Source organism: Magnolia sinica, chromosome 17 (genome assembly GCF_029962835.1).
Source record: "Magnolia sinica isolate HGM2019 chromosome 17, MsV1, whole genome shotgun sequence".
NCBI classification, from domain to species: domain Eukaryota; kingdom Viridiplantae; phylum Streptophyta; class Magnoliopsida; order Magnoliales; family Magnoliaceae; genus Magnolia; species Magnolia sinica.
In genome coordinates this window covers 63,676,325-63,702,978 of record NC_080589.1, presented here as the reverse complement: position 1 = coordinate 63,702,978, position 26,654 = coordinate 63,676,325, and the positions used below count along the sequence as shown (strand labels likewise).

Here is a 26,654-nt window from a genome sequence, read left to right as displayed (position 1 = left end):
TTCATACAATTCATAATGTAATATATAAAATAAGAATTGTAAGGCTCGAGTCATGTCATTGGAATTATATTCGTGATGTAGAGATAACAAGAGAAATTCTAATATTATGATAAATCCATAACAACTATGCAAGATGGAATTTCAATCATTATTTATTATACTACCAGTTCTCATTTCACATACCGTAGAAACTACCCACTTGATGGTGTGAAGTAAACTAGGAACTAGAAAATATAGAAAGTCATGAAGTAATTTTTCTCTACATAATTTATAGAATGACTTAGTATGAAAGTTTCTTCTTCTCGTCATGTGTAGTGGAAGTCTATTCATAGGCAATTGATTATAAATGTGGCATGGAAATTATAAAACAAGACTTTCTGCACATAGTTAAGAGAAATGACATTAAAAGATCACTTCATAAAAATTCACTCACGTAGGGATTAGAAATATGCAACTAGGACCAATGCTTCTCTAAACTTCTTCACATTGGGGACTTATTCTATATGGAAATTAATGAATAGAAGGAGTTATGAGGGATGGTCCTCACCTTGATGTTGATCTTGATTTGTTGTTCTTACAAGAGGAGTTCAAGAGACTTGTTCTTGGAGTTGATTGAAGGGGATTATCCTTCAAGGTGGTAGTGGCTAACAATACCTGTTGTAATACATTACAGGGCTCTAGTAAGTCATTGCAAGGTTCCAGCGAGTCAATATCGAGTTGACTCGATTGAACATCTCAACCTAGAACTAGTTGATTTTCCATTAGAGAAAACCCACCTGCTGTAGAAATCTGATGTTGAGGTCTTGGATGTATAGTGAATGCTTCAGGCTTTAGGTAAGGATATGTCCTGGTTGTTTAATTTAGGGGTTAATCACTGAGTTAACTTAGCTAGGTATTTACGCATCAAGTAGTTTAGACATACAACCTTAACAAAGGTAAGTTCGGTTAAGATACTTGTGTTGAGGTCGGTTTTAGAGGCTGAACCGAAAGGGTCCTCAGATCTAACTTGAGTCAGGGTTTTACCTGAAACGTAGTTGAGTCTATAACTCAGTAACCACTTGACTCAGTCAATTCTTTCGACCATTTGGTGTGATACTCCAGCAGTGAGCAAGATCGACTTGAGATACTCGATAGTGTGGTTGTATTGGGGCAAAGCGACGACTACCATGGAGTCGGATCAGGGTTTTCACCCTGGGACATGTAGTTGAGTCACACAACTCGAGATCGAGTTAAGGTGACTGTGAACACAGTTGGCCGAGCAGACGAATTTCAACAATAACTGAGGAAAGATTGATGAGGTTACCTAATCAGGGGCGTGGTATGAGCATTGGAAGGGGTCTGATACATCAGAAGTCGGGATTACTTCTCTCAGACCCGGTTCTGATCCCTGTTTTGAGGCGAAACAACTAGGAATACATCTCAGCCGGTTCTCCCAGACTCTCTCTCAGCTTTCTCTTTCCACTCACCCCGCTTCTTTCTCTCTTACAATTTCCTTCCTCACCCTTAGCTTTCTCTTAGAAGCAGGACGACTCGAGCTGAGTCGAGTTGCTATAAAGCTTGCAACTCGCCCCAGCAGTGCAAAAAAACTCTCTCTCACTCTAACTATTTCTTTCCTTTTGTTTTCCATGGGATTCACCCTAACACACGGCTTTATATAGCCATTCCATTTCTGTAAGGTTCCTCAACTAATCACAAAGATTAGTGTGGAGAGAACTTGAGTTTGTCGAGGTTGGCTAGCCGTCCGGATCTTCTTATGCATTAGTTCTTGTGCCTGGGCTGCAAAACTTTCTTGATAAATTTTAAATGGGGTGGGCCACACGATGAACGGTCTGGATGCATGAAAAGTCTAGTCTTTTAAGATGTGAGTCAATTGGCCAGAGTGGAGAAGATGGCTCCCCTGCCATGGTGAATTTATAACCAGCAGTTGATCCGAGGATCGGTGACATTTAAATGGCTCCGATTATCCTCATGAGGCTTGTGGGGTCTATTATGTGGTGACAAATGGGCCGTTGATGACACATTTACTAATACTGGGTTCGGTTCGAGACGTGGCTGCGACTCGTCGATATCTCGCTTCCTTACGAGATTTTGCTGACATCCCTAATCCCAATGCCCTGGATCACTTGAGAGAAGCTTCTAGAGGCCAACGATCAGCCTAGATGGGTTGTTACTATAAGTGGGAAGGTTCTTTTCGCTTTCCAACGAGTAGGTATGTATTTCTGAAAATGGTAGGGCTGACGGGGCTCTTGCTGTGTGTGTGGATTCCGTCCGACAGTTTCCAACGGTCAGATTTGCCAGCAAAGCAGAGGACGTGGATTTCTTCCCCTCACCAGTGTCTTCCTTTCGTAATGTTCGACCGGTTGTTGCTCAAGCTTGTGCAGGTGACTTTCAATCGTGGATCTAAGCATGGTTAGGGTCGGTGGGACCCTATCTATCAGATGGACGGTCCGGATCTAGCTTCTGTATTTGGAAGGGTGGCCGTTTGCATCGTTAAATGGATGGTCAGGTTTGAACGAGCACCGGGTGGGAGGAAATTTTGAAATTCCTTGACTCTCACAATTTCTATCAGGTCAAAGCTCGTTTGACCCGGTATGAGAACTCCGTGCGTGACATGTATACACTATCTGTGCACATGCACAGATCAGATGTGGCATCCACGACATGAACTCGCCCGATCCACACCGTCCATTCGTCTTGTAAGGTCATTGAATGCCTAAAGTGGGAGTTTTGGTAGGTCCTAATCGATTGTGGATGGGCTCTGAGTGGTCCATTTATCTTACAAGGTTATGAATCGTTCAGGATTGAAGATCAGTCCACTTCCACTCTTGTAAGGGATCACACTAGGAGATTTAGTGTTGATTATTTTAGTTAGACAGTTTTCATTTAGTTATGCTAGTTAGTATCACGGGGGGTGTTTAAAGCCAAATAGTGGTTTTTAGTTGGATTGTTAATTTTAAGTGGGGTGGTTTATTCCATTTCAAGTTGAAATTTATGCTAAAAATTTGAGGGTCGTTACAATCTCCCCTCATAACAAAAAAAATTCCGTCCTCGAAATTGTACTTGAGGAAGGTTGTCAAAAAGGTGTGGGTACTTCTCCTGCATCTTAGCTTGATGCTCCTACGTTGCTTCCTCGACTCCATGACCAAAGAATGTGAGATGGAAGAATTATGGGTGCAAATCGATGAATTGTTAGGGCAGGGTCTCATCTGCGCTAGTGCATCACCATGGGGCGCACCTATATTGTTCGTGGAGAAGAAGGATGGATCGCAGCGCCTTTGTATCAACTACAAGAGATTGAATCAGGCTGCAGTGAAGAACAAGTATTCCCTACCATGTAATAACGACTTATTCGATCATCTCAAGGGTGCCAAATATTTCTTGAAGATCGATCTAAGGTCTGGGTATCATCAATTAAGGGTCAGAGAAGAAATTCCTAAGACAACATTCCGCACCAGATATGGGCACTATGAATTCTTGGTGATGCCATTCGGACTCACTAATGCACCTGCCACTACAAGAAATAGGATTTTTACTGATGAAATTTTTACCGACGATTTTTTTTTTCGTAGGTAAAAAGGACTTTTACCAACGAAATTTTAATTTCGTAGGTAAAAGTCTACTTTTACCGATGAAAATTGTAATTTCCTAGGTAAAAGTAAACTTTTGCCAACATGAATTTTCATTGGTAATGGTTATTTTTATTATTTGAAAAATTTACTTTTGTAGGTAAGTGTTTTTTTCCGACAGACATGAACCGTCGGCAAAAATCTGGTAGATTTAATCAGCAGTGTTTTTCCCGACGGACATGACACGTCGGCACAAATCTGGTACAATGTTAGTACCGATCAAATAGTTTCGTTGGTAAATGTGTTTTTACCGACGGACATCAACAGTCGGCAAAAATCTGATACAATGTTATGACCAACGAAAACTAGTCGTCGGTAACAGTGTTTTCCCTGACAGACTTGAAGCATCAGAAAAAATCTGGCAGGATGTTAATACCGATGAACACCATTGTCGTCGGTAAAATTGTTTTTTCCGACGGACATCAACCGTCGGCATAAATCCCAAACAATGTTATTACCGACAAAAACTAGTTTCGTCGTTAGTGTCAGTAATATTGCTTTTACCGATGAACTAAAACTGCTGGGAATAAGTTCCCGCCAATGACCAAAAATTGCCGCCACGACCGAAAGCATGATAATTTTGCCGACGAACTAAAACCGTCAGGAAAAGGTTCCTGCCAAAGCATGTCAGTTTTGCCGATGAACTAGAACCGTTGGGAAAGGGTTCCAGCCAAAGCATGTCAGTTTTGCCGACGAACTACAACCGTCGGGAAAGGGTTCCCGCCACAGACCAAAAACACAATTTTATTGAGGAAATGGGTTTTTGTCAGGAAGAGTTTTAATCGACGATTATGTTCGTCGCTAAAAATAAATATTAAAATTTTTTCCGATGGCTGATAACCATCGCTAATGGTTTTTACCGACGAACAAACGCTGTCGGTAATAATCCTCTGTTTTTCTATACACATTTAGTCTTTATATCATATGAGTAGAAATTTTTTTATTTTTTATAATTAAAAAGTAATATTTAAATGATTTGTAATATTACATGAAAAAGAATATTGAAAAGTTAAAAAATTTTAACAATGTTTGAGAAAATTTGAGAAAACAAAATGGTGCTTTTGAAGAAAAAAATCGGCATTTTGAAATTATTGAGAAAAATTTTAAATGTGAGATTTTTTGAAATTTTGAAAAAAAAAATTCAGAACTTGTATTAATTTTTTTTGAAATAATTTATAATAAAAATGTTATTTTGTTAAAATGTTTTCAAAAATATACATTTTTAAAAAGAATGTTATTTTTAAATGGAAATTGAAATTTATGTTTGAAAAAATAATTACTAAATTATTAGGAACATCCGCTAATTGTACCTTTGACCGTTTTTTGACAATCTAATCAGTACAGATTGAAGAGTAAATAACTTCAGATGTTTAAATCAAATTTCACTAAAATAGTTGATCAAATCTTGTATGCCCAATATCCTTTTCATATGTAACCTGATCGGGACGAGTAACTAGTGAAATTGAGTATTGATCAGAAAAATAGAGTGAATGGACCAGACATGTAAAATGGGGCAAATATTTTGGTCAAAATTGTGACCCAACTTTATTGACCTCTTGAGAACCTGAGTGTTGATGTTAGTAAGTTTTGTGGGCCCCATCATAATGTGTGTCAAACATCAACACCGTGAATTTAATGTGTCCCCTTCAGGTTATGAGATATGTAAAAAAATCATTTGTATACGAAACTCAGGTGGGCGATGCCATCTAAAACCATGTGAAGGCATTCTAAAAAATATAAAAGAAGTTGGTGGGGCCCACATGAGTTTTGGATGTGGCTGAAACTTGGTCTGACCCCTCATCCAAGTGGGACACATAATGAGTGGGTTTGATATCTGAATCACATTTAGGCAGGCCTAACATATGATTATGAATGTTTTAAGGAAACCTCTCTCTCCACTACATTTAGGGGCTTGTTTGATTTTCCAATTCAGAGGTAAATGCAGTGTAACTGCATAATGATCATTTCCTTGTGTATTTACAACACTCTTCCCTGTATTTGATTTGACCACTTACTTTTTGTATACAAAAATCGAAAAGGCTACAAAATGGTTGTGGGCCCCACCGTGATGCATGTCGCTTATCCACACCGTTCATCCATTACGCCAAATGAATTTATGGCATGAGCCAAAAAAATGAGGCATATCCAAAGCTCTAGTGGACCACGCCGCAGAAAAAAAAAGTGAATCAAATACTTATCATTAAAAACTTCTTAGGGCCATTGTTTCTTTTGGTGTGGGCCACTTGAGTGTTGGATGTACATAATTTTTCAGCTTATGTCTCAAAATGTTGTGGTAAAACAGATGGACGGAACAGATATGTCATATATGTCACAATGAGGTCCAAAAATTTCAACTAGCACTTTTGAACAATTTCCAAGGCAGGAATTTCTAAAAAAATTCTAAACGGGTGAAAGGGTCATAATTACCCATTCACCCAGTATTTACACTTGCAATGAGAAATCAAACAGGCCCTTGGGTGAGTTACTCATTATCTTTACCAGAGTAAACTCTGTGCAGTCCACTGTTTTTTATTTATTTTATCCACTCCATTAATCTATGTTAACAGATAATTTGAGGTATAAAGAAGAAATAGAAAGCATATCAAAAGCCCAAGTGGACCACACCATAGGAAATAGTGTGATTGAACATCTGCCATTGAAAAATTCTTAGGCCATAGAAGTTTTAGATCAAGCTGATGTGTTTGTATTTTCTCTTCATTCATATCTTTTTGATATTATGAACATGTTGGATGTCAAATAAAATTACTGCGGACCCATGGAAGGTATCAACAGTTGAAATCATTATTCCACACTGTTTCAAGTGGCATGGTCCACTTGACTTTCGGATTTACCAAAAATTTGGAATCAACCCACTCCGTTCATCCATTTTTCGAGATCATTTTAGAGAATTTTCCAAAAAATGAATCATATCCAAAGATTAAATGGACCACACTACAAATAAGGGGAACAATCTGGCTACTCCCCCTAACACCATCCAATGACTGGTGGTTGGTGCTTTATGGGCCCCACCATGATGTATGTGTTTAATCCATGCCATCCATCTATTTTTAAAGATCATCTTATGGCATGAGACAAAAAATGAGGCATATCCCAATATGAAAATGGACCACATTACAGGAAACAGTGTTGAATGAGCATCAACCATTTAAAACATTTTGAGGGCCATAAAAGTTTTGGATCGAGATGATTTTTGTTTTTCCCCTTCATCTAGGCATGTATGACCTAATAAACAGACTGGATGTCAAATAAACAGTATAGTTGGCCTTACGACGATTTTAATGATGGATAACCAATCACTATTGTTTTCATGTGGTGTGGTCCACCTGAGATTTATATACCTCTAATTCTACCATGATGTATGTTTTATATCCACACTTTCCATCCACTTGGAGAGATTATTTTAGGGCAATATCCAAAGAACGATTTAAATCCAAAAGCTCCAGTGGAACCCAGCACAGAAAACAGTGGGACAGTGATGCCCACCATTAAAAACTTTTAAAGGCAACAAAAGTTTTATATGAAGATGATATTTGTGTTTTCCCTTGTTTAATGTATTTTTTAACTTTTGAATAGGTTGGATTTGAAATAAACATTACGATGGGCCTTAAGATAGGTTCAACGGTGGGAATCACTCTCCCCTCTGTTTTCTTTGGTGGGGTCCACTACATATTTATATCTGCCTCATTCTCTGGCTCATGACTTAAAATGATATCTCAAAATGGATGGACGGTGTGGATATAACAAATACATCATAGTGGGTCCCATAGAAAATAGATGGATCGAGGGGCATTCTCGTCCGTTCGTACATAAAAATGAATATAATCTAAGAGATATCCCAGCCGGCGAGAAACCCACTCGCAGCTACTCTCTCGCACCTTCTCTCCCGCTGTCTCTCTCTTCCTCTCTCTGATCTCTCCACCCACCTCAAGCTCTCTCTCGCATCCTCTCCCTCCTCTGTCTCTCTGTATCTTTCTTCCTCTCTCTCTGAACTCTCTCGGGCGGACCATTGTCGAACGCCCTACCCACGCCGGTAGGGGTAGGGATTTGGGGACCGTGAGGTATCTCTCTCTCTCTCTCTCTCTCAATTTTTCTCAATCTTAATACCGATTTAGGGATTTAACGATTTCTGGATTTAGGGATTTAGGGATTTAGGGATTCCTGTTCCGAAAATTTGCCCATTTTATGATTCTCATATTTAAGATGGGTTGGAAGATTTTCGGAACTACATTCTCTTCCAACCGTTATATTGTTGAAAAGGATAAAAAGCCTTTGCTCTCCTAATAACTCTTTCCCAGTATCCAAACAAAAGAACTGGATTTCTAAGAACTTTTTCAGTACCAAAACATGTAGGCAGAATCCCTTTCATTAGGAAATTCCAGACACATATTCATGACTCCTAAGATTCGAGAAATCCATACAACCTCTTATATATTAATCGTCGTAGGCATGTCTGATCAAAATGCATAATTCTCTACATGGAAAGTTGGTTGTTTGTTGAAAACTTGGAATGTTTATGTTCATGTGTATGTTTTTGGAGGAATATTAATATGTAGGTCACTGCCTATTAATTTTATATTTGGCTCCCTCCTCACAGCGATCGGATCTATTGATATTGTGGGCCACCACATGGATAGACCATATCTCACAAAGCAAGGGGATTGAACTCTGGTTCATTGTATCAGTTGCATGCAAAAAAAACAATTAGAGTAACAGTCCAGATTCACCAAGGAAAAAAGAAAAGAAAAGAAAGAGTTGTCTTATCACTATTTCAACCATAGCTTATCCACTTGGTGGGCCACCAAGATCAATACCCCCAATCAGCATAAACGTTTGCCATAGGTGCTGCAAGGAGAGCTGCATTGAACTTTTATTCAGCAATTTGCTTATTAGCATTCCTGTATTTTTAGCAGCTAGATGTGTTCTGTAAGAGATAATATACAATGCTCGGTGCGACAGTGAGTATAGTATGCTCAAGTTTTCAATTTGTACAAGTGGGTCCCAATGGTTCCATGATCCAAACCACTGATATGATTAGACCCGCTTTGGATGATGCAACACAAATATCCCATATGAGTTGATCCTGTCTGGTTTGTCTTCCAACAAATAGACATTTAAGAAAGAAAAAGAAGCAACATCATATTCAAACAAAGAAAGCCAGATGTTTGGTAGCTAGAATCATTCAATCTGAGGAATTGTTTATCTAAACCAAGGCCCATCCTACCATCGACTGGGATCTCGCTAAACATGGGCCCCACTTGTACAAGTTGAAAACCCAAACAGGCCATGGAACGCCTCAGGCCAAGCATTATATATACCTCAGTTTATAAACAAAAAGTCAAAAATAAGCAAACTTAACTACACCTTGTTAATACAGCAAATCCATCTTTGAGTGCCTTTAGATATACAACATCCTTAAAAACATAATGCAGCAGAACTCGAAGTCGACAACAACACTATACATTCTTTTTTACTTGCGCATTAATATGTGATTTTGGATTTCTACTCTTACACTATTAGTAGAAAATCCAAAAACAGTTAAATGATATTCATGTAGATTTGAAAGAACTCTTTTGTTTTTTCCTAATACAACACAAAACATCCCTATTTTGTGATTTTTGGAAATCTAGTAAGAGTAGAAATTCCAAAATCACAAATTAGTATAGCCACAAGTGTAGCTTTTCACTCAATTTTAAATGATGAAAATGTGTCCTACTATTATAATGAGGACGGAACCCTCAAAATGCAGTTATGTTTCTTTTGACTCCTACTGAGTGTAAGGTGGTTTCAATATGGAGATCATTTGAATGCACAATTCAATTGAACTGTGTTTGGCTCAGCCCATTAGAAGAATAATTTATGATTTTGGGATTTCTACCCTTAGTAGAATGACCAAAAATTGAAATCACACAAAACATCCCCATATTGTTGGGATGTTTGATTCACTCAAAGATGACCCATGCATGTGTTTTATGCAAGAATGTTGGCGATCATAGGCCCCAGTTTTATTTTTGGATGGCGATCGTAATTTACGAGCTTGGTTTCGTCGAGCCGCCATTCTTGCTAATTTCATGCTACAAAAGTATAGGTCATTTTGGATTTCAATCTTCTGTCATTCAGATTGAGTTATATGATAAAGTATTCTTCATGTATAAAATAGTTCACCAAAATATACTAACACCATCTAAATTACCTGGTGCTTTCACCGGATTAGGGACTTCATTGAATGGGCTCAATGTTTTTTACTTGACTTGGTCTCCAGATATATCCCCTCATATAGCAATGAGATATTTAACTTTACCAGCAGTGTCTGATTATTTCTGTTTGACTTTTCAAATGGGTAGTGCTATGGCTGCTTGTGATTGTAGTAATTCGAATCCTACTTTCCCCAGATTTGTCTTGATTAAGGTTTTTGGTCATGTTGATTCAAGTTTTTATTTTTATTTATATCTATATTTTGTTGTTGAAGCATGTATGTTTCTGGATCTGTTCATCTATTTGTACATGTAGTTTTCTTAGCTTGATTATATTGCCACTTTTTTTTTTGTCATGTCTTCTATATGGAACTAATTAGCACAATATGATCCAACAGTCTATCCCAACACACCCTCACTGCCTAAGCAATACATGAACATCACCACAATATGATCCAACAATATCCAAACACACCCTCATTGCCTAAGCAATACAAGCACATCAATTCTTTTCATTCCAAACCAATAGTCACCGACGTCCTCGACTTCCCAGACACATTCACTGAAAAAGAAAAAACCTTAGGCGAAAAAAGAATGTGAAAATGCACACAGATTGCTGAGGTGCCATGATTTGTCATTGTTGGTGTATCCATGGTTCTGATAATGAGCCGCAAGACTAGTCTTCCCACAACTCATTGTAGCATATGATTTTGCAAACAACATGAACCAACTAGTCCATTCATCTAGAATACGTTCTTCAGAAAAATGTGATTACAATTAATGGTCGAGATCATATGCAACAAGATGTCCCATGCAACCGAATTCGATCAACCTGCCAGGCAACCGCAAACTACAATAGAGCTCCATATCTACAGCCTGCAACTCTGCTCTGCTAGCCCATCTGTAATTAGACATCTCTGAGCTGCTGAACCGAATTGATTCTATTGCCACTTGTATGTATGCCATCATCAGCTCTTCATTATTACATACACCTGAGATTGAACATGGATCCAGGGTGGCGTGGCATCAAGGTACACATAAAAATCTATCTACAACCATTGATTTATTCTCTCCTATTTCTTCTTTGGCTCTGGAATCTTTATGCAACTCTGACCGAATGAGAATTTCAAAGGTTATTCTTTCTGATGCTAATGTGCCGGGTGAGGGAGAGCACAAGATAATGTCGTACATTCGCTTGCAAAGAAATCTACTAGGGTTTGACCCAAATACACAACATTGCTTGTATGGGTTGGTAAATGTCTCCACCTTTTGTCTCAGATATCTAGCTGTCTTCAAGCTTCATGTTGATTTTCTTGGCTTCTTGACATGACTTTCTGCATTTGTCATTTCAGGATGTTGACTTGATCATGCTAGCACTGGCTACACATGAAGTGCATTTTGCAATTCTTAGAGAGGTTGGTATGTTAGAAGCTTTGCTCATTAAATTTTGGTCGGTCGATTCCGATTTGATGCTGGATCATTCTTTGGTGAGATTCTAGTTTCTAAAATTCTGTCATCTCACTATGGAATGTATAGATGGCGGATTAGGTTGTTTGTCTTGGGCCACATGATGTTACCCTTTATTTAAGTCATTAATATACCTAGTATTTCAATATCTTGGAAACAAATCTCACATTCAAAGCGTTTTGGGATCCATTGTGCAGAGAATATCAAAATGGGAGCTGATCGAGGTTGATCCGTTGCCAATTACTCAATCTGATAATAGATGCAAGGTGCAACACTTTCGTAGGGGCTCAATTTCGTTGCATTTTCTCATGAATGAAATGTTAGTATTGTTTACTATACTATGCATTCTTCTGTTGTTTCAGGGCCGATGTCGGCCTCATGGGACTAATTCATTACCAAAAGGTATAATCCGTGAGACCTCCAACTTAGAGATGCGACCATTATGGGGTTTCCCAAAGAAAAAGGTGTGTGAAACAAATGCAAATTTCAATTGGCGATGGAACCAAAACTGAATTTCTATTTTCCTCTCTTGATGCTCTAGCTGCATGGCCTTCGGACTTTTTTTTCACATCCTTGATATGGTTCTCTTGTTTCAATTTGTGGATCAGCATGTGTATACTTCTTTCTTTCTTTTTTGTAAATTTCTTGATGAGTAAGACTTTCTTAAAAATTTCTAATGTTTTTTATGCTGAATCTAGGTACATGGCGTTGTTTGTTGTCTCACTTGTTTGTTATGTGGCAACATTTTCCTTCTTAGGGCTGCTCTTCCACTGGTTTACTCCCTCAGGACATGATTGTGGTCTTAACACCTTCTTTATCGTTATGACTTTGATTCTGGTTTTCATTTTTGCTATTGTGGTGTTGCATCCAGCTGTAAGTTGTTACCTTTTGTATCTAAATCATATGGAACATTCTTTTTACCCAAATTTTTTTTATCTGTTGTACTTGGAAATTTGGGCTATTCTGATCACCCTGTCAAGCTTTTCATTAACTATTTAGTGTCGCACATATTACTTATAGTGCTTTTCGAATAATATAACTTTAATATTCTTAGTCTAATTATGGCTGTGAAGTTGATATGGGCTTGAGGATGGTTATAGATTGTTGCTTTTTTGTCTTTCTGATGATTCTATTGCTTGAGTATTTGGTGGATTATTTGCTATCTTCTCCACTGGCCTGCTTTTTGTCTTGAAAGTTTTCGAGTAGTCCCGATTGCATGTGTAGCTATAATAGATTCAAAGGTTGCTATGGAAAAGTGTGCTATAAAAGAAGTGTCGTTGTTTATCAATGCTTTTTTTCTTGAATAATTTCATTTTTATTTAAATAAATAAAAATGCTATTCATCGCTGATCCTTCACCATCCCTTGTAAATGGATACATAGTCAAATATAACACTAGAGTTATTGAGGGAGTCCAATACTCGACTAATACCCTACAACTACATCTGTAACGAATGTATCTAAAATCAAATCTTGCTTACTTCGTTGTGAACAAGATGCCAGGAGATAGCCAGCCACTGAGTTAGGTCATTCAAGACACTAATCTCCAGTCCTCAGAAGCCACAAGTCCCTATCTGATAACATTCATCAATTCCCCTTACTGAATACGAGGACGTGTGTACCGCATAATTAGTAACTGGTTCTAATAGGACCTAGAACAGAACTTTTCACTGTCATCAACCAAAAATACAAAAATGAGGAATGTCATTCCAAACATGCCAGAATCATCCTTGAAGGGTCTTGCTTATTGCCAGATTATTAATTCAAGGTTCGCAGATGTGCAATGAGTATGCTCCTACATTTTGGTGTTTATACGTGAACCCCAGAACCAAAATTGTTACACAGATACCTAGACAAGTATCTTATTTCAACTATCACTTTCAAATGAAGCCTTCTCTCTGTAATTGTTTCTTCTGAAGTTGCAATTCTAATACTCAAGCTTGGTTTGGCTAATGTTTAAGACTCCAGTTCTAGAGCCTTCCTCTAAAACTCCAATTTAGCATTTGCCTCCTTGGTCTTGTCTACCAACACCATGTCATCTACAAAAAACATACACGCAGGGACCCCATCTTGGAAACTAGTGGTTTATTTATCTATAACAATTGCAAAAAGGTAATGGTTTAATGCACCCTTGATGAAGAGCCACTCCTACTAGGAACTCGTCATACTCGTGAGCATTCTCACTCTTGTAATAGCCCTGGCCTCATATATGTCTTTAATGATGTTGATTTATCTTCTTTGGACCCCTTTCCTCCTCATCACCTCACCACATAGCCTCCTTAGGTACTCTAGTGTTGGCAAAATAGGTTTTCATATTGATGTCTGCTGATATTTTTGAATCAGGGGAATGCGAAAGCTTCGAATAACTTACTGGCCATTGCAGTTGGAATAAAACAAAAAGGAAATATGAACTAGATTGTTGAAAAGGTATGTAAAGCTTCAAGAGCTTTTCTCTAAGAGTACAAGTATATGCAAAATAACAATCCACTTAGATATGCTTGGTCCCTGAGAAACCAAATTATTTGCAATATGGATGGAGCTTGACTGTCATAGTGAAGAGTTTGATATCTAGCTCTCTTCTTAAATGTATTTCTTTTTGTTTTCTTTTTTTCATGATTGTCCCTTGTTAGAACAAGGCCTTAACCTAGACAGTTGCAATATCTGATTTGTAATTTTTTTTTGCTATGGCATTCCATGGCGGGGCCCAATGGATGGCCGAAAGGGATCTTAAAAAGGCACAAGAGTGTCTCTCTAGGAGTTCTATATATCTTCGATATTATAATCTAGAGACATGAGAACCTTCCTAGAACAAGCTATCCATACCCTAGTACTCACATCTTTGCACTCTTGAACTTGTCCTCTTGAGAATGTTTTTGTGAGGCATATGGATGTCCACACTCTGAGATTTGTTCAACACTTGAATGTGCAAATATTTCTGGTGAATTTTGGAACCATCTAAAGAAAAATAGGTCCAATCATTCTAGTTTTGGGACCTCTCTTGGATTTGTATGGTTCTAAAGAATTGCTTTGTTAAGGTTATGCTACCATTCGGTTGATTGCTCAAAAAATAGAAATTATAAGAAAAATGGTCTATAATTAGATTATCAGAATTGTCTGGTTGGTCAGGATTCTGCACTTCAGCCTGCAAAGAGTTTGATTCCTTCATTGTTCATTGTAGACCTGCAACAACTTGTTGTATATGATCTTTCTTCCAATGCAAAATTTTATTTATCTGCAAACTAACCAAGTTATCTTTAGGTTGATTTTATGGGTTTATGGGATGGGTGGATGGATGGTTTGCATTGATGAAGCCAAGACTGTGAACTTGCATGCCTGTTGCTAAATTTATTCCTTTTACTAAAAGTTTTATGTTGCTTGAAGTCCAATGTGTGATATATTCTTATTCATGACCAGGAAGTGGATCCGTGTACCAATGAGCAGAGGATCCTATTTCGCACCCAATATGTAAGCTATGTAACTTCCTGACTATGTTGCACTGATGATTCATTCCAGGATACACAGCACAATTCATCCCCACCACATCAGTATTAAAAGTAGTTATTTTAGTTAGGAAATTAAGAATAAAAAATCCCTAAGAGTCATTAACACATACAATGCTTTTTGAATTTGATGGTTGAGTTGGATGGAATTGGTATGACTCAACTTCAGTTTTTAGTTACGGGCTGGTATTTTTTACAGTCTAAACCATCACTTAGAAAGAGAACTTCAACTAAAATGGGTTGCATGGGAAATTGACATGCAACCCAGATCACATGGGTCATGTGTCTAAGCATATAAGCCTTGCATACGATGGACTCCACCATGAGTCACCAGTCACAAAAATCAGGCCAGTCTGCTCATGAGGGCCGGTCGCCTTGTACAAGAAGAATGGACAGTCTGATTCAACATACAAATGAGTGCCTATTTGTTGAATGGACCAGTTTGATTTTTGCATCAGGTCATCTTCATGGTGGATCCCACCGTTTACAGCTAGATGTATTACACTTGACACATTGGCAAATGAGCTTTGTTGCCTCTGAAGATCACATGCAACCAATTGTATGCAATCATACAGGTGTTGTCAACCCCAAGTTGTTTCCAGCAGCAATGAGTAAATCGACTGTATTATCATGCTAGGTGATCATTATTGTCTGGCCCACATTCTTTCATGGATCAAATCTTTTGGACATTTGATACATTGGTGGGAAAGAAATGGCTGTAATGAAAGTTCACATGGAAACATTTTTAAATTTTTTTTTTACTGTTTCCCTTTTTTGTTGATCTTTACCACTGATTAGAGGACAAGACTGCCTTTCTTATCTGCTTTTTGTTATATATATATATATATATATATATATATATATATATATATATATATATATATTGTTTATTCTTTAAGATTTGCAGCTTCGCCCCAATTTTTGTGATGCATGGTCAAATTTAACTAGTGCATATACGAGGAAAGGAAGATTGAATGAAGTAGCCTAGTGTTGTTGTCAGGCTCTTGCATTGAACCCTTGCTTGGTGAAATCCTTATTTTGTTTTATCATTTAGTTTCCTTCTTTTATTGTAGATGCATTGAAATTACTATTTGCATATCTTCCCTTTATTGGTAGGTTAATGCTCATAGCAACCTCGGTAATCTAATGAAGGCACAAGGCTTAGTACAAGAAGTAAGTCATAGTGGATTCGATACATTATTTTCATTGGATGTTCTTTAAGACTCGAAGTAGAATTCGAGAACATGATCCATGACTAGACTGTACTGGGTTGAGCAGTTGTTCTAGTAATGGTGTGTCTTAATTGTTCTAATAAGCTGTTTTAAAACTATTTCATGATTTCCTTTAATTGAATGAAGGATTGTAATTGTAATTGATTCATTATTGAATGAATGAATGATTGTAATTGTAATTGTAATTGATTCATTGTTGAATGAATGAATGATTGCAATTGAATGAATGAATGATAATGCAGGTGGTAATTGAATGAATGATTATATAAAAAAAAAATTAGTGTAAGCAGTAGCTATGAATATTGACCATAGCTGAAGGTTCATTCACATTTTTTTTAACCTACGAATCACTTCGTTTCGTTTACCTACATCCAATTTCATAGGTAAAAAGTCTTGCTAGTGCTATCAACATTTGTACCTACGAACAATTTCATAGGTAAAAGTCTTAACATAGTTTGTACCTACAAAAACTTTCGTAGGTAAAGGTCTTAACACCATTTTTACACACGCAACCTTCGTAGGCATAAGTATTAACATAGTTATTATCTACGAAAACATTCATAAGTAAAAGTCTTAACACAGTTTGTACCTACGAAACATGTCGTAGGTAAAAGTTTTAACGAAGTTTACAGCTACGAAAACTTTCGTAGGTAAAAGTCTTAACACCATTTGTACCTACGAAAACATTGGTAGGTAAAAGTTTTAACAAAGTTTTTAGCTACGAAAATGTTCGTAGGTAAAAGTCTTAATACAGTTTGTACCTATGAATCAGGTTGTAGGTAGAAGTTTTAACAAAGTTTGTAGCTATGAAAATGTTCGTAGGTAAAAATTTTAACAAAGTTTTTAGCTACGAAACCGTTTGTAGGTAAAAGTCTTAACATAGTTTTTACCTACGAAAAATTCGTAGGTAAAAGTCTTAACAAAGTTTTTAATTTTGTTGGTAAAAGTCTTACCATTGCCAACGATGACATTTTTTGTCGGTAAGTCTTTAGCCATGGCTTTTTACCAACGAATTTACCAATGAAATTTTTCGTAGGTAAAACCCTTTGCCTATGAAATAATATCATTTACCTATGAAATTTTTCGTAGGTAAAAGTGAAATTTCTTGTAGTGTGCGGTGTTCATGGATTTAATGAATCGGGTCTTCATGCCATATCTAGACTAATTCGTCATTGTCTTCATCGATGACATTTTGGTATACTCCAAGAATCGTGAAGAGCACCAGGAGCACCTGAGGACCATTTTGAAGACCCTTCTAAAAAGACAGTTATATGTAAAATTGTCAAAATGTGATTTCTGAAAGGAGGAATTGAAGTTTTTAGGTCATGTGGTGAAAAAGGAAGGTATCGCAGTTGATCTAGCCAAGGTCGAAGCGGTAGTGAAATGGGAACGACCTAACATTGTCACTGAAGTCAAGAGCTTTTTGGGGATGGCTGGATACTATAGGTGGTTCATAAAAGAATTCTCTTGTATCGCCCTACCCCTTACACAGTTGACTAAGAAGAACATGAAATTTAGCTAGAATGATGAAGCAGAAACGTCTTTCCAGGAGCTTAAGAAAAGACTCACCATGGCCCCCGTGCTTACTCCCAGAAGTGGGGGCCAAGTATGTGGTATATAGTGACGCATCGCAGATAAGGCCAGGATGCGTACTCATGCAGAAAGAGAAGGTGATTGATTATGCTTCTAGGCAGTTGAAGAAACATGAAGAAAATTATCCTACCCATGATCTACAGCTCGCCGTAGTGGTCTTTGCCTTGAAGATCTGGAGACACTACTTATATGGGGAAGAATTTGAATTATTCTGCAATCACAAGAGCCTAAAGTATATCTTCACTTAGAAAGATCTGAACATGCGGCAACGCTGATGGATGGAAAAACTAAAGTACTTCAAATTTGAAGTATCCAATCATCCTGGCAAGGCAAACCTCGTGGTGGATGCCTTGAGTTAAAAGAGAAATCATGAAGTTATGGCTAATCTCATGGTAAGAGTAGGAGAGATGTTGGATTTCATTTGGGACGATGATGCACAATTATCTTTCAGAGGACCAAGTATTCTCGTAGCTTATTGGTTGTGGAACCAGCCTTGATTCGTCGCATCATCGAACCTCAAGATCGGGATGAATCACTGAACAAATTGAGACTAAGGTGCGAAAGTGAAGGAATGCAAGACTGGTACGTCAGTTCGGACGACGCCTGAGATACTAAGGCCGTATCTGTGTACCAAAAGTACTGAAATTAAAACAGGCGATACTGGGCGAAACACATAAATCCCATTTCACCGTTCACCCTGGTAGTACAAAGATGTATCTGGATGTTAGGCGACACTACTGGTGGGAGAATATAAAGCGTGATATTGCAGAATACATAGCAAAATGCCTCACCTGCCAGCAAATAAAGGTAGAACACCGTAAGCCACCAGACCTTTTGCAACCTTTGCCCCTTGCTGAAGAAGTGGGAATGCATCAACATGGACTTCAACTTGGGACTTCCAAAGACACGTGGGAACCATGACTCCATTTGGGTGATAGTTGACAAAATGACCAAGTCAGCCCAGTTCCTCCCTATATGTGTAAGTAATTCAGTTGATGACTTGGCTAAGTTGTATATTTTGGAGATTGTTCGTGCATACGGTATTCCGTAGGAAATTGTGTTAGATCGCGACACCAGGTTCACCTCCACCTTTTGGAAAAGGCTGCAAGAAGAATTGGGTACTAAGTTAAAATTTAGCACAGCATTTCACCCCCAGACAGACGGTTAGACCGAAAGGGTAAATCAGGTGCTAGAAGACATGTTAAGAGCCTATATGTTAGACTTCAAGGGCAGTTGGGACCAGCATATCGATCTCGGAGAATTCGCTTATAACAACAGTTTTCAAACCAGCATTAGTAGATTTCTCGAATGAGGGATAGGCCTGTTTCCCAGCAACAAGGGAGGGTCGATCTGCATCGCCCTTCATCCTCTAGTTACCCTCTTCGCCCTCCAGCTCCTTCCTCCCTCAGATCTATTTTCTCTCTTTTCATCGAAAATGTTCCTTTCGACTGCTCCAAAGACGATTTATGGCGTATCTTTAGCAAATACGGTAGACTTCTGGATGTCCATATCCCAACCTTTCAGGGGACATACAAACCAAGGGGATTTGCATTCATGCACTTCCAATACGAATAAGACGCGATGGCGGCAAAAGACATTTTGAATGAAAGATGGATCGATGGCAGGGTTGTATCCGTTCAGTGGGCAAACCCCCAAATCCCAGGCAGAAATATTCAGAAACAGGGGTCTGTCTCAGTACCGGGTTGTTCCTTCGCCTCGGTGCTTGCTAGACCTAAACCCATAATGCAAATCCAGATAGATCACAGACATCCTGTGCCTCTACAACCCAATGTTTTGCAGGAAGACCCCTCTATTAGCATCACTTCTCAGGTAGACTCTCAGTCTGTAGCAAACCGGCTTCACCTTTTGTGGCTTAGCCTCGTTGGAACCGCGATGAACGATGCTATATCCACAGATAGGCTGTTGTCCTTCCTTAGATCTTCAGTTTTCAAATCTTCCCACATTGAGGTTTCCAGAATAGCTTCAGCCAAATTCCTGCTCACATTCGATTCGAAGTCAGACCTAGAAGATTTTCTATAGAATGTTATGCTTCACAAAGAAATGGGGCTAAGATCTTTTTCCTCATGGTCCCCTAATGAGGTCGTTGGTGCAGAAGGGGTTTGGATTAGATTATTCGGCATCCCCGCCTATGCCTAGTTAGAGACGGTTATTCTCGACCTTGCCAGCTTCTTCGGTAAGGTGGTGCAGATGGACTCCATGAGCAGATATGGATCCTTCCAGGTCTTTACCAAGATAAAGGTGATTCTCCGCCTAGGGGCTAACTTGAAGTAGGTTCTGAAGCCGCTGGTGTCTGAGAAGGCCTACCCAATCGTTGCGGAGATGGAACCTCTATTCTCCTCTCCTTCTTGCTCCTGCTCGCAACAGTCTTTAGAAGGCCCCGTGAGCACTAAGGATTGGGTGGTTAAGATATTCCATGGTGAGACTTTGGTCCCGGATCTACCCCCTTCTTTGGAAATTAGATTATCTACCTCTCTGGATCACCCGATAGGTGTTTGTCGAAAAACCGAGGTCAAAGCGGACAAACTCTTTGGAGTCCCGGAATGCCTCCAGAGTGTTTGTGGGAATGCTAAGGTTATGCCAAATTCTCCAATAGTTGTTCAGGTGCTCAGTGCTACCCAGGAGACCGATGTGCTCTCTCATCCTTCTGCTTCTCACCCAGCCACCTCAAGGGTGCCTAAGGTAGGGGTTGAGCGTGTGGCTTCCCCAACTGGGACTTTAATTACTGGAGTCGTGGAGTTTAGTCAGTCCACTCTCCGGTCACCGATGCAGTTTCCAGGACACCAGCCCACCTCACAATCATTCGGCCTACTTCCTCTGACCCTTTAAGGCCTTACTGTGACATCTCTCTAGGAGAATCTCAAATGGTTAGTGGGATGCGGCCTTCCTCTGTGGCACAACAATAATGGCAGCAGGAGTATCACCAGGCTTAGGGAAACATCCACTTGGTGGGTGGTTTTCAACATCCATCTCTTCAGCCCAACCAGCCACCTTTTCCACCAGGGTGCCTAGAGTTCCAACAGTCTACTCTCGATCCACATCCACTCAGTCCACCTCGACCTTCCCGTATCATTCTACACAAATCAAGATTAGCAGGGAACTCTCTGATGAACCCGGAATGCTATTCACACAGTCTCAAGTGCTCACATGTTCAGGTAACCCCTTTAGTTATCAGGTTAACAGCTGATATGCAAACTATGACAAAGGTGCCTGATGATGACCCTCAGAGCTGGTTTGGAGGTTATTCTCCCCGCGTTAGAAGGTCCCAACTAGAGGTGGATCTCTCCCTTTACTTCTTCCAGCCTAGAGTGGATGGGGCCACTCAGGCTGATGTGCAGGTTTCCCCGCTATTAGAGGTGTTAGAGCCAGGTGGTAAGGTCCATGCCGGACCTGATTGCTGGGTTCAGATATATGTATTTGGACAGGATCCAACAGGGAAGAACTCCTCGAAAATAGGGAGAATTAGTAAGAAATAGAGGAGACAGAATTCTATATTCTAAGGGCGATTGGAATTCTAGACGTCGGAGGCTGAAACGTAGGGTTATTAATACCGAATGTGTTACAGATGGATAAAATAATTGTGTGGAACGTCTGTGGTATTGGTAACCAGTGAACCATCCGGTCTGCTAGGTGGCTCATCAAAATTCACAATCCCTGGATTGTGACCTTCTTGGAGCCCATGCTCGGGGATGATCGGTGAGTTGGTGTTGGCCTTTCCCTAGGTTTCCACTCCTCCTATTCTAACAGTGATGTGGGAGGAAAAATATGGATCTTCTATAGCAATCTAATCTCACTTTCTATTCTTCAGAAATCTGACCAATCCTTGTCTATTATCCTATCCATGCAGAACTTTCTGTCCTAGCTGCATGCTACCTCTGTCTATGCTAGGCGCGTGCGCATTTTGAGAAGATCCCTATGGGATGATCTGGCCTCTCTTTCGTCAGTGGTGCAAAGCCCTTGGGCTGTCTGCGGTGATTTTAACGCCATCGTTGATGTTGCTGAGCGTCGGAGCCGCAGGGAGTTTGACAGAGCTAGTGCTTCTGAGTTTCTGATGCAATTAATTTGGCGGGTCTAATTGATCCTGGTTTCTCAGGTAGCCTCTTTACTTGGTCCAACAACCAAGCAAGTAACTCATGAGTCTGGGTGAGACTTGACAGAGTGTTGATTTCTCCCTTGTGGTCGAATTTGCTTCTAATGATCTAGGTGGTACGTCTCCCACGCATCAACTAAGACCACGCTTTCCTCCTCATGATTTGCAGCGCTCGGACGGGGGGTGGGCCTAAGCCGTTCAAATTCCAACAGATGTGGACTCATCATGAATCCTTTATCCAGGTTGTCAGGACCACATGGAATGAGGCTGAATCCTCGCACCCTATTTATAACGTGCTTGCTAAGCTTCGTCACGTTAAGCAGATTCTGAAGGTCTGGAACAAAGAGGTTTTTGGCAACATATTCGAGCAGGTTCGAACCATGGAGAGATCACTTCAGGACCTAGAGAGTCAGATGCAGGATCCTTCCTCCCAGAATCTGATCTTGCAGCGGGAGGTTGCTGCCACCGCAGCCAAGCTCTCAAATCTTGAGCTGAGGGAGGAAATCTACTGGAAGTAACTGTCCAGAGTTCACTGGTTGGTGGAGGGGGATAAGAATACTCACTTTTTCCATGCGATGATGACGGAAAAGCAGCGTCGATCTATCATTCGGAGTGTTGTTCTTGATTTTGGCCTAACAATTGAAGAACCGTCAACTTTAAAAGATGCTGCGGTAGCCCATTTTCAGCAACTGTTCAACGCTGAGGCCTGTTCCCCACACCAGGATCTGCTCGACTGTATCCCCCCTCTGGTTTCCCAGAGCCAGAACGATATGCTCCTTGCTCCTCCCATCCTCTTGGAAGTTCAACAGGTCGTCCAATCCATTCCCACTGATGCGGCTCCAGGCCCGGATGGGTTCTCTGGAAGTTTTTTTTGTCCTGCTGGGATGTGGTGGGTCAAGACATTCTCAAGGTGATCTCTTTTTTCTTCCAAGGCGGAAACCTCCCCAGGGCTCTTATAGCTTCGACGATTTGCTTAACCCAAAAACTGTAGGCCCCCGAAAATTCTTAGACTTTCGCCCGATTAGTTTATGCAACTGTCTCTATAAAATTTTCTCTGAGATCATATCCAGCCGACTCAGCCTCATTCTTCCGTTGCTTATCTCTCTGGAGTAGGGTGCTTTCATCCAAGGGCGATCAATCTCCGAGAATGTTGCTCTAGCTTAGGAACTTCTCAGAGACTTGAATAGAAAGTGAGAGGAAATTTGGTTATTAAGATAGATTTGGAGAAAGCCTACGACAGGGTGGAATGGGGTTTACTCGGCTAGGTTCTACAATGTTTCGGTTTCAGCCCCCAGTGGTTAGATATCGTGGAAAAATGTTGGGCCAATTGCTGGTTCTTAGTCCTCATCAATGGTGAATTGGCAGGCTTCTTTAAGTCATCTTGGGGGCTTCGGCAGGGGGATCCTCTCTCCCCAAGTCTATTCATTTTGTATATGGAGGTGTTTAACAGGGATCTTAAGTAGCTGCCTATCCTATGCTCTTGCTGTCCCTATGCTACGAGGAGAGGTTGCCCAACCATCTCACATCTCCTATACGCAGACAACACTCTGCTTTTTCTTAACAGTTTGAAGACCACGCTTCTCCAGACTAAGTGTTTCCTGGACTCCTTCCAGGCTTCTTTAGGCCAACGTTTTAATTTACGGAAGAGCTCCCTTTTCTGCTCAAACAAGCTCCCCGTATCCAGAATCAGGTCCATAGAGGCTCTTTTGGGGATTGATAATTCTCTGGCGTCCTTTGTCTACCTCGGCGTCCCCATGGCAGCGTGTAGGCAAAGGTCTACCGATTTCAGCCCTTTAATCGAGAGAGTTGTGGGCCGAATCAAGGGGTCGCAGTCTAAAATTCTCTCTCAGGCTGGGCGGGTGGTGTTGATTAAGCATATTCTTGGCAGCATTCCCGTGTATTCCATGACAGCTGTTCATCTACCGATGCAGGTCCTAGAGGCTTTGGAGAGGCATTTGGCTAACTTCTTCTGGGGCTGGTTGGAGGGTAGGAGGAAGTTTCATTGAAAGAGCTGGAAGCATATCACTCTACTAAAAGAGGAGGGCGGCATCGGTATCAGAAAATTTCAGATGTGATGAAGGCATTCCGTTTGAAGATGGCTTAGTCGATCAAAACTAGGCCTGTCCAATCTTCTCACCTTGCATCCCCAATTTGGATGCGGATCATGGGTCAATTTCCCACGCTTAATGCCCAAGTTCAATGGAGAATTGGGGAGGGCAGATGCAACCTCTGGCATGATAACTAGTCCGGTTTGGGGCCTCTCCTGGAGCTCGTTGAGACAAATATTCCTGATGTCCTTATGAACCTATAGGTCTGCGACTTCTTGGACCAAAATGGTCCTATTCCACCTTCGACAGTTTTCCTCTACTTACCTTAGCATGTTATTAACGTCATCTTCCAGGCTGGATTTTGCCTTTCAGAGGGGCGAGATGTTCCCACCTGGCTGCTAACCCCGTCCGGTGCTTTCTCTGTGAAATCAGCCTGGAACGTCTGTAGGGCTGCAGGGCTAGATAGGCGCTGGTCCAAGTGGGTTTGGCATGCGCAACTGCCCCCCAAGATATCCCTTTTCATTTGGAAAGTACTGCATAAGGTTGTCTTGGTTGACTGCGCGATTCAATCTCGGGGTATCCATCTCGCTTCAAAATGCACCTGCTGCAGTCCTCACGATCCTCATACCCATGATTTGGAATCCCTGAATCACCTCTTCCTTGACTACAGCTTGGCATGTGAGGTTTGGTCTGGTGTTGGGAGTCAGTTTGGTATTTCTGTCATGGTGGCGTCTTCCATTGAAGCTAGGATCACTCAATGGTGGAGTGCTGCCACTTTGATTTCTCGGTGCCCTGTCGCTGTCATGGTTTCTCCATGCTTCATCCTTTGGGAAATTTGGAAATCCCATAACACCGCAGTCTTTGAAGGTAAGCCAGTATCTCCTCCAAATGTCTTAGTAAGGGTTGGACGGTGGATAGACATCATCAATCGTCCAACCACCTCATCCCACTCTTAAGCTCAGATGATGGGTAGGATTTCGGGTGGTGCTTCTTTGATAGTTAAGTGGGGTGCCCTAAAGGCTGGGTGGGCTAAGGTAAATGTGGACGACTTTGCTAGAGGGAACCCAGGGGAATCAGAGGGAGGTGGGATCTGCAGGGGAGATAGGGGAGAGTTTCTTTTTGTCTTCTTAGCTGGCTATGGAGTGGGATTGAACAATCTCACCGAACTGAGAGCCATCTTTGATGGTATGTCCCTTTGCCTCTAAAAAAGTTGCCGTAGGGCAATTATTGAATCGGATTCGCATCTTCTTGTTAATGTCCTAAATGGGGATACTCAGCCAACATGGAAATGGTGCTACTGGCTACATAGAATCAATTGTCTGAAGCTCCAAGGGCAGTTTCTCTTTGTGCACACCTACAGGGAAGGCGATTCCCCAGCGGATTTTTTGGCTCACCTGGTGAGTGACTCCCAATCTGTCTCAATGTTCAATTCCTTCCAAGACCTCGCACCACAGCTCAGAGGGCTGATCTTCCTCAATAGAGTCGGGCTGGGTACGATAAGGGAGACCTAATTTCACCTCGATCCCTGTTGTGTAGCATTATATTCTTTTGTCTTTTCTTGTTTTCCTACATGATAGGTGGGGCCTGATTTTGTTTGTGCCCCTCCCGAAATGTTGTATACTCCTATGATTAATGGAAGGCACTTTTGATTTATAAAAAAAAAAAAAAAAAACCAGCATTAGCATGGCACCGTTTGAAGCTCTATACAGACGACCTTGTCGAGCACCACATTATTGGGCTAAAGTTGGAGAGAGGAGCTTATTGGGACCAGAGATAGTCCAAGAAACTACAGAGAAGATTGACCTAATCCGAATACGTCTACGCATGGCTTAGAGCAGGCAGAAGAGTTACGCAGACAATCGTAGATGAGACCTGAAATTTACAGTTGGTGATCATGTATTCTTGAAGATCTCTCCTATGAGGGGCGTCATGCGATTCGGGAAAAAAAGGAAGCTCTCTCCCCAATTCATTGGGCCCTTCGAAATCATGGACAGGGTTGGAGCCGTTGCCTACCGCCTAGCTCTACCACCAAAGTTTGCCAATGTTTATAATGTCTTTCACATATCTATGTTGAAGAAATATGAACCGGATGCATCTCATATCATTAGCTGGGAAGAGATCGAGTTAAACGACGATGCCAGCTACATAGAAGTCCCTTTCCACGTCCTAGATCATAAGGAACAAATTTTGCGCACCAAGACCATTCCATTAGTGATAGATGTTTGACCTATGCATGAGATACACCAAACCATGAAGATCGCCCGAAGCTCAATAATTTGGCCTGTCAACTAATCAATCAAGTCGCATGTATAAAAACAATGGATTTCTTTCTTTCTTCTTCTTCTTCTTCTTCTTCTTCTTCTTTTTTAAATAAAAATAAAATTTCTTATCAACTCCCATTACTTCCTATTGTTACTCTATTTTGAAAATACAATAAAATCCTCCACATAGCTGCTAGCATTTTTTGAAATTGAACCCCATTGTAGGAGATGATCAAGGAGTTATAGGCGACTCAGACTCTTGAGTCCTCTTAGACTCGCACTGCCCAGGATGACATATTATCCAAGGTAGTGGGATTGGAGCATCCCAACAGTCTGCATGATGGGGTTAAATCCCAAAACTTCCACATTATGGGGGCTAAGATACACCACTATTGAACTGCAGAGAGAGACTAAGAAGCTATGGTGGCAGATGAACAAACGGGTCTAGTTGGTGGATGAGCGAATAGTTGAGCATCTGGAGCAGTGGATGACAGTCAATGAAAAACACAATGACCTTATTGGTGGTAGCCCTAACTTCTTGCAATGTCTTTAATGTAAAGGCTATTCTATGTGAATCAGCAGCTCCATTTGCATAGGACAACTCAACA

The 26,654-nt window shown here is 40.4% G+C and overlaps 2 protein-coding genes across 2 annotated transcripts in view; one reads left to right on the top strand and one right to left on the bottom strand.

The window, feature by feature from the left end:
- Positions 1-25,521, bottom strand: part of LOC131231478 (transcription factor bHLH35-like) — a 41,699-nt gene extending 16,178 nt beyond the window's left edge. The window contains exon 1 of the mRNA XM_058227684.1: positions 25,512-25,521. The gene's annotated coding sequence lies outside the window, so the exon portion shown is untranslated. The remainder of the gene's footprint in view (positions 1-25,511) is intronic.
- On the top strand, positions 10,730-13,798 carry LOC131231480 (5'-3' exoribonuclease 3-like). The gene is made up of 6 exons (XM_058227686.1): positions 10,730-10,869; positions 10,971-11,090; positions 11,191-11,253; positions 11,503-11,571; positions 11,668-11,769; positions 13,648-13,798. Exons 1-6 carry the CDS (start codon positions 10,798-10,800, stop codon positions 13,717-13,719), a joined length of 498 nt encoding a protein of 165 aa, XP_058083669.1. The 5' UTR covers positions 10,730-10,797; the 3' UTR covers positions 13,720-13,798.
- Positions 25,522-26,654: the final 1,133 nt, after the last annotated feature.

Bases quoted from the DNA above. Each gene is read 5' to 3' on its own strand.
- LOC131231480 (XM_058227686.1), top strand. From the start codon at position 10,798: ATGCCATCATCAGCTCTTCATTATTACATACACCTGAGATTGAACATG. The intron at 11,091-11,190 runs GTAAATGTCTCC...TTGTCATTTCAG, and splicing joins AACATTGCTTGTATGGGTTG to GATGTTGACTTGATCATGCT. The intron at 11,254-11,502 runs GTTGGTATGTTA...TCCATTGTGCAG, and splicing joins ATTTTGCAATTCTTAGAGAG to AGAATATCAAAATGGGAGCT.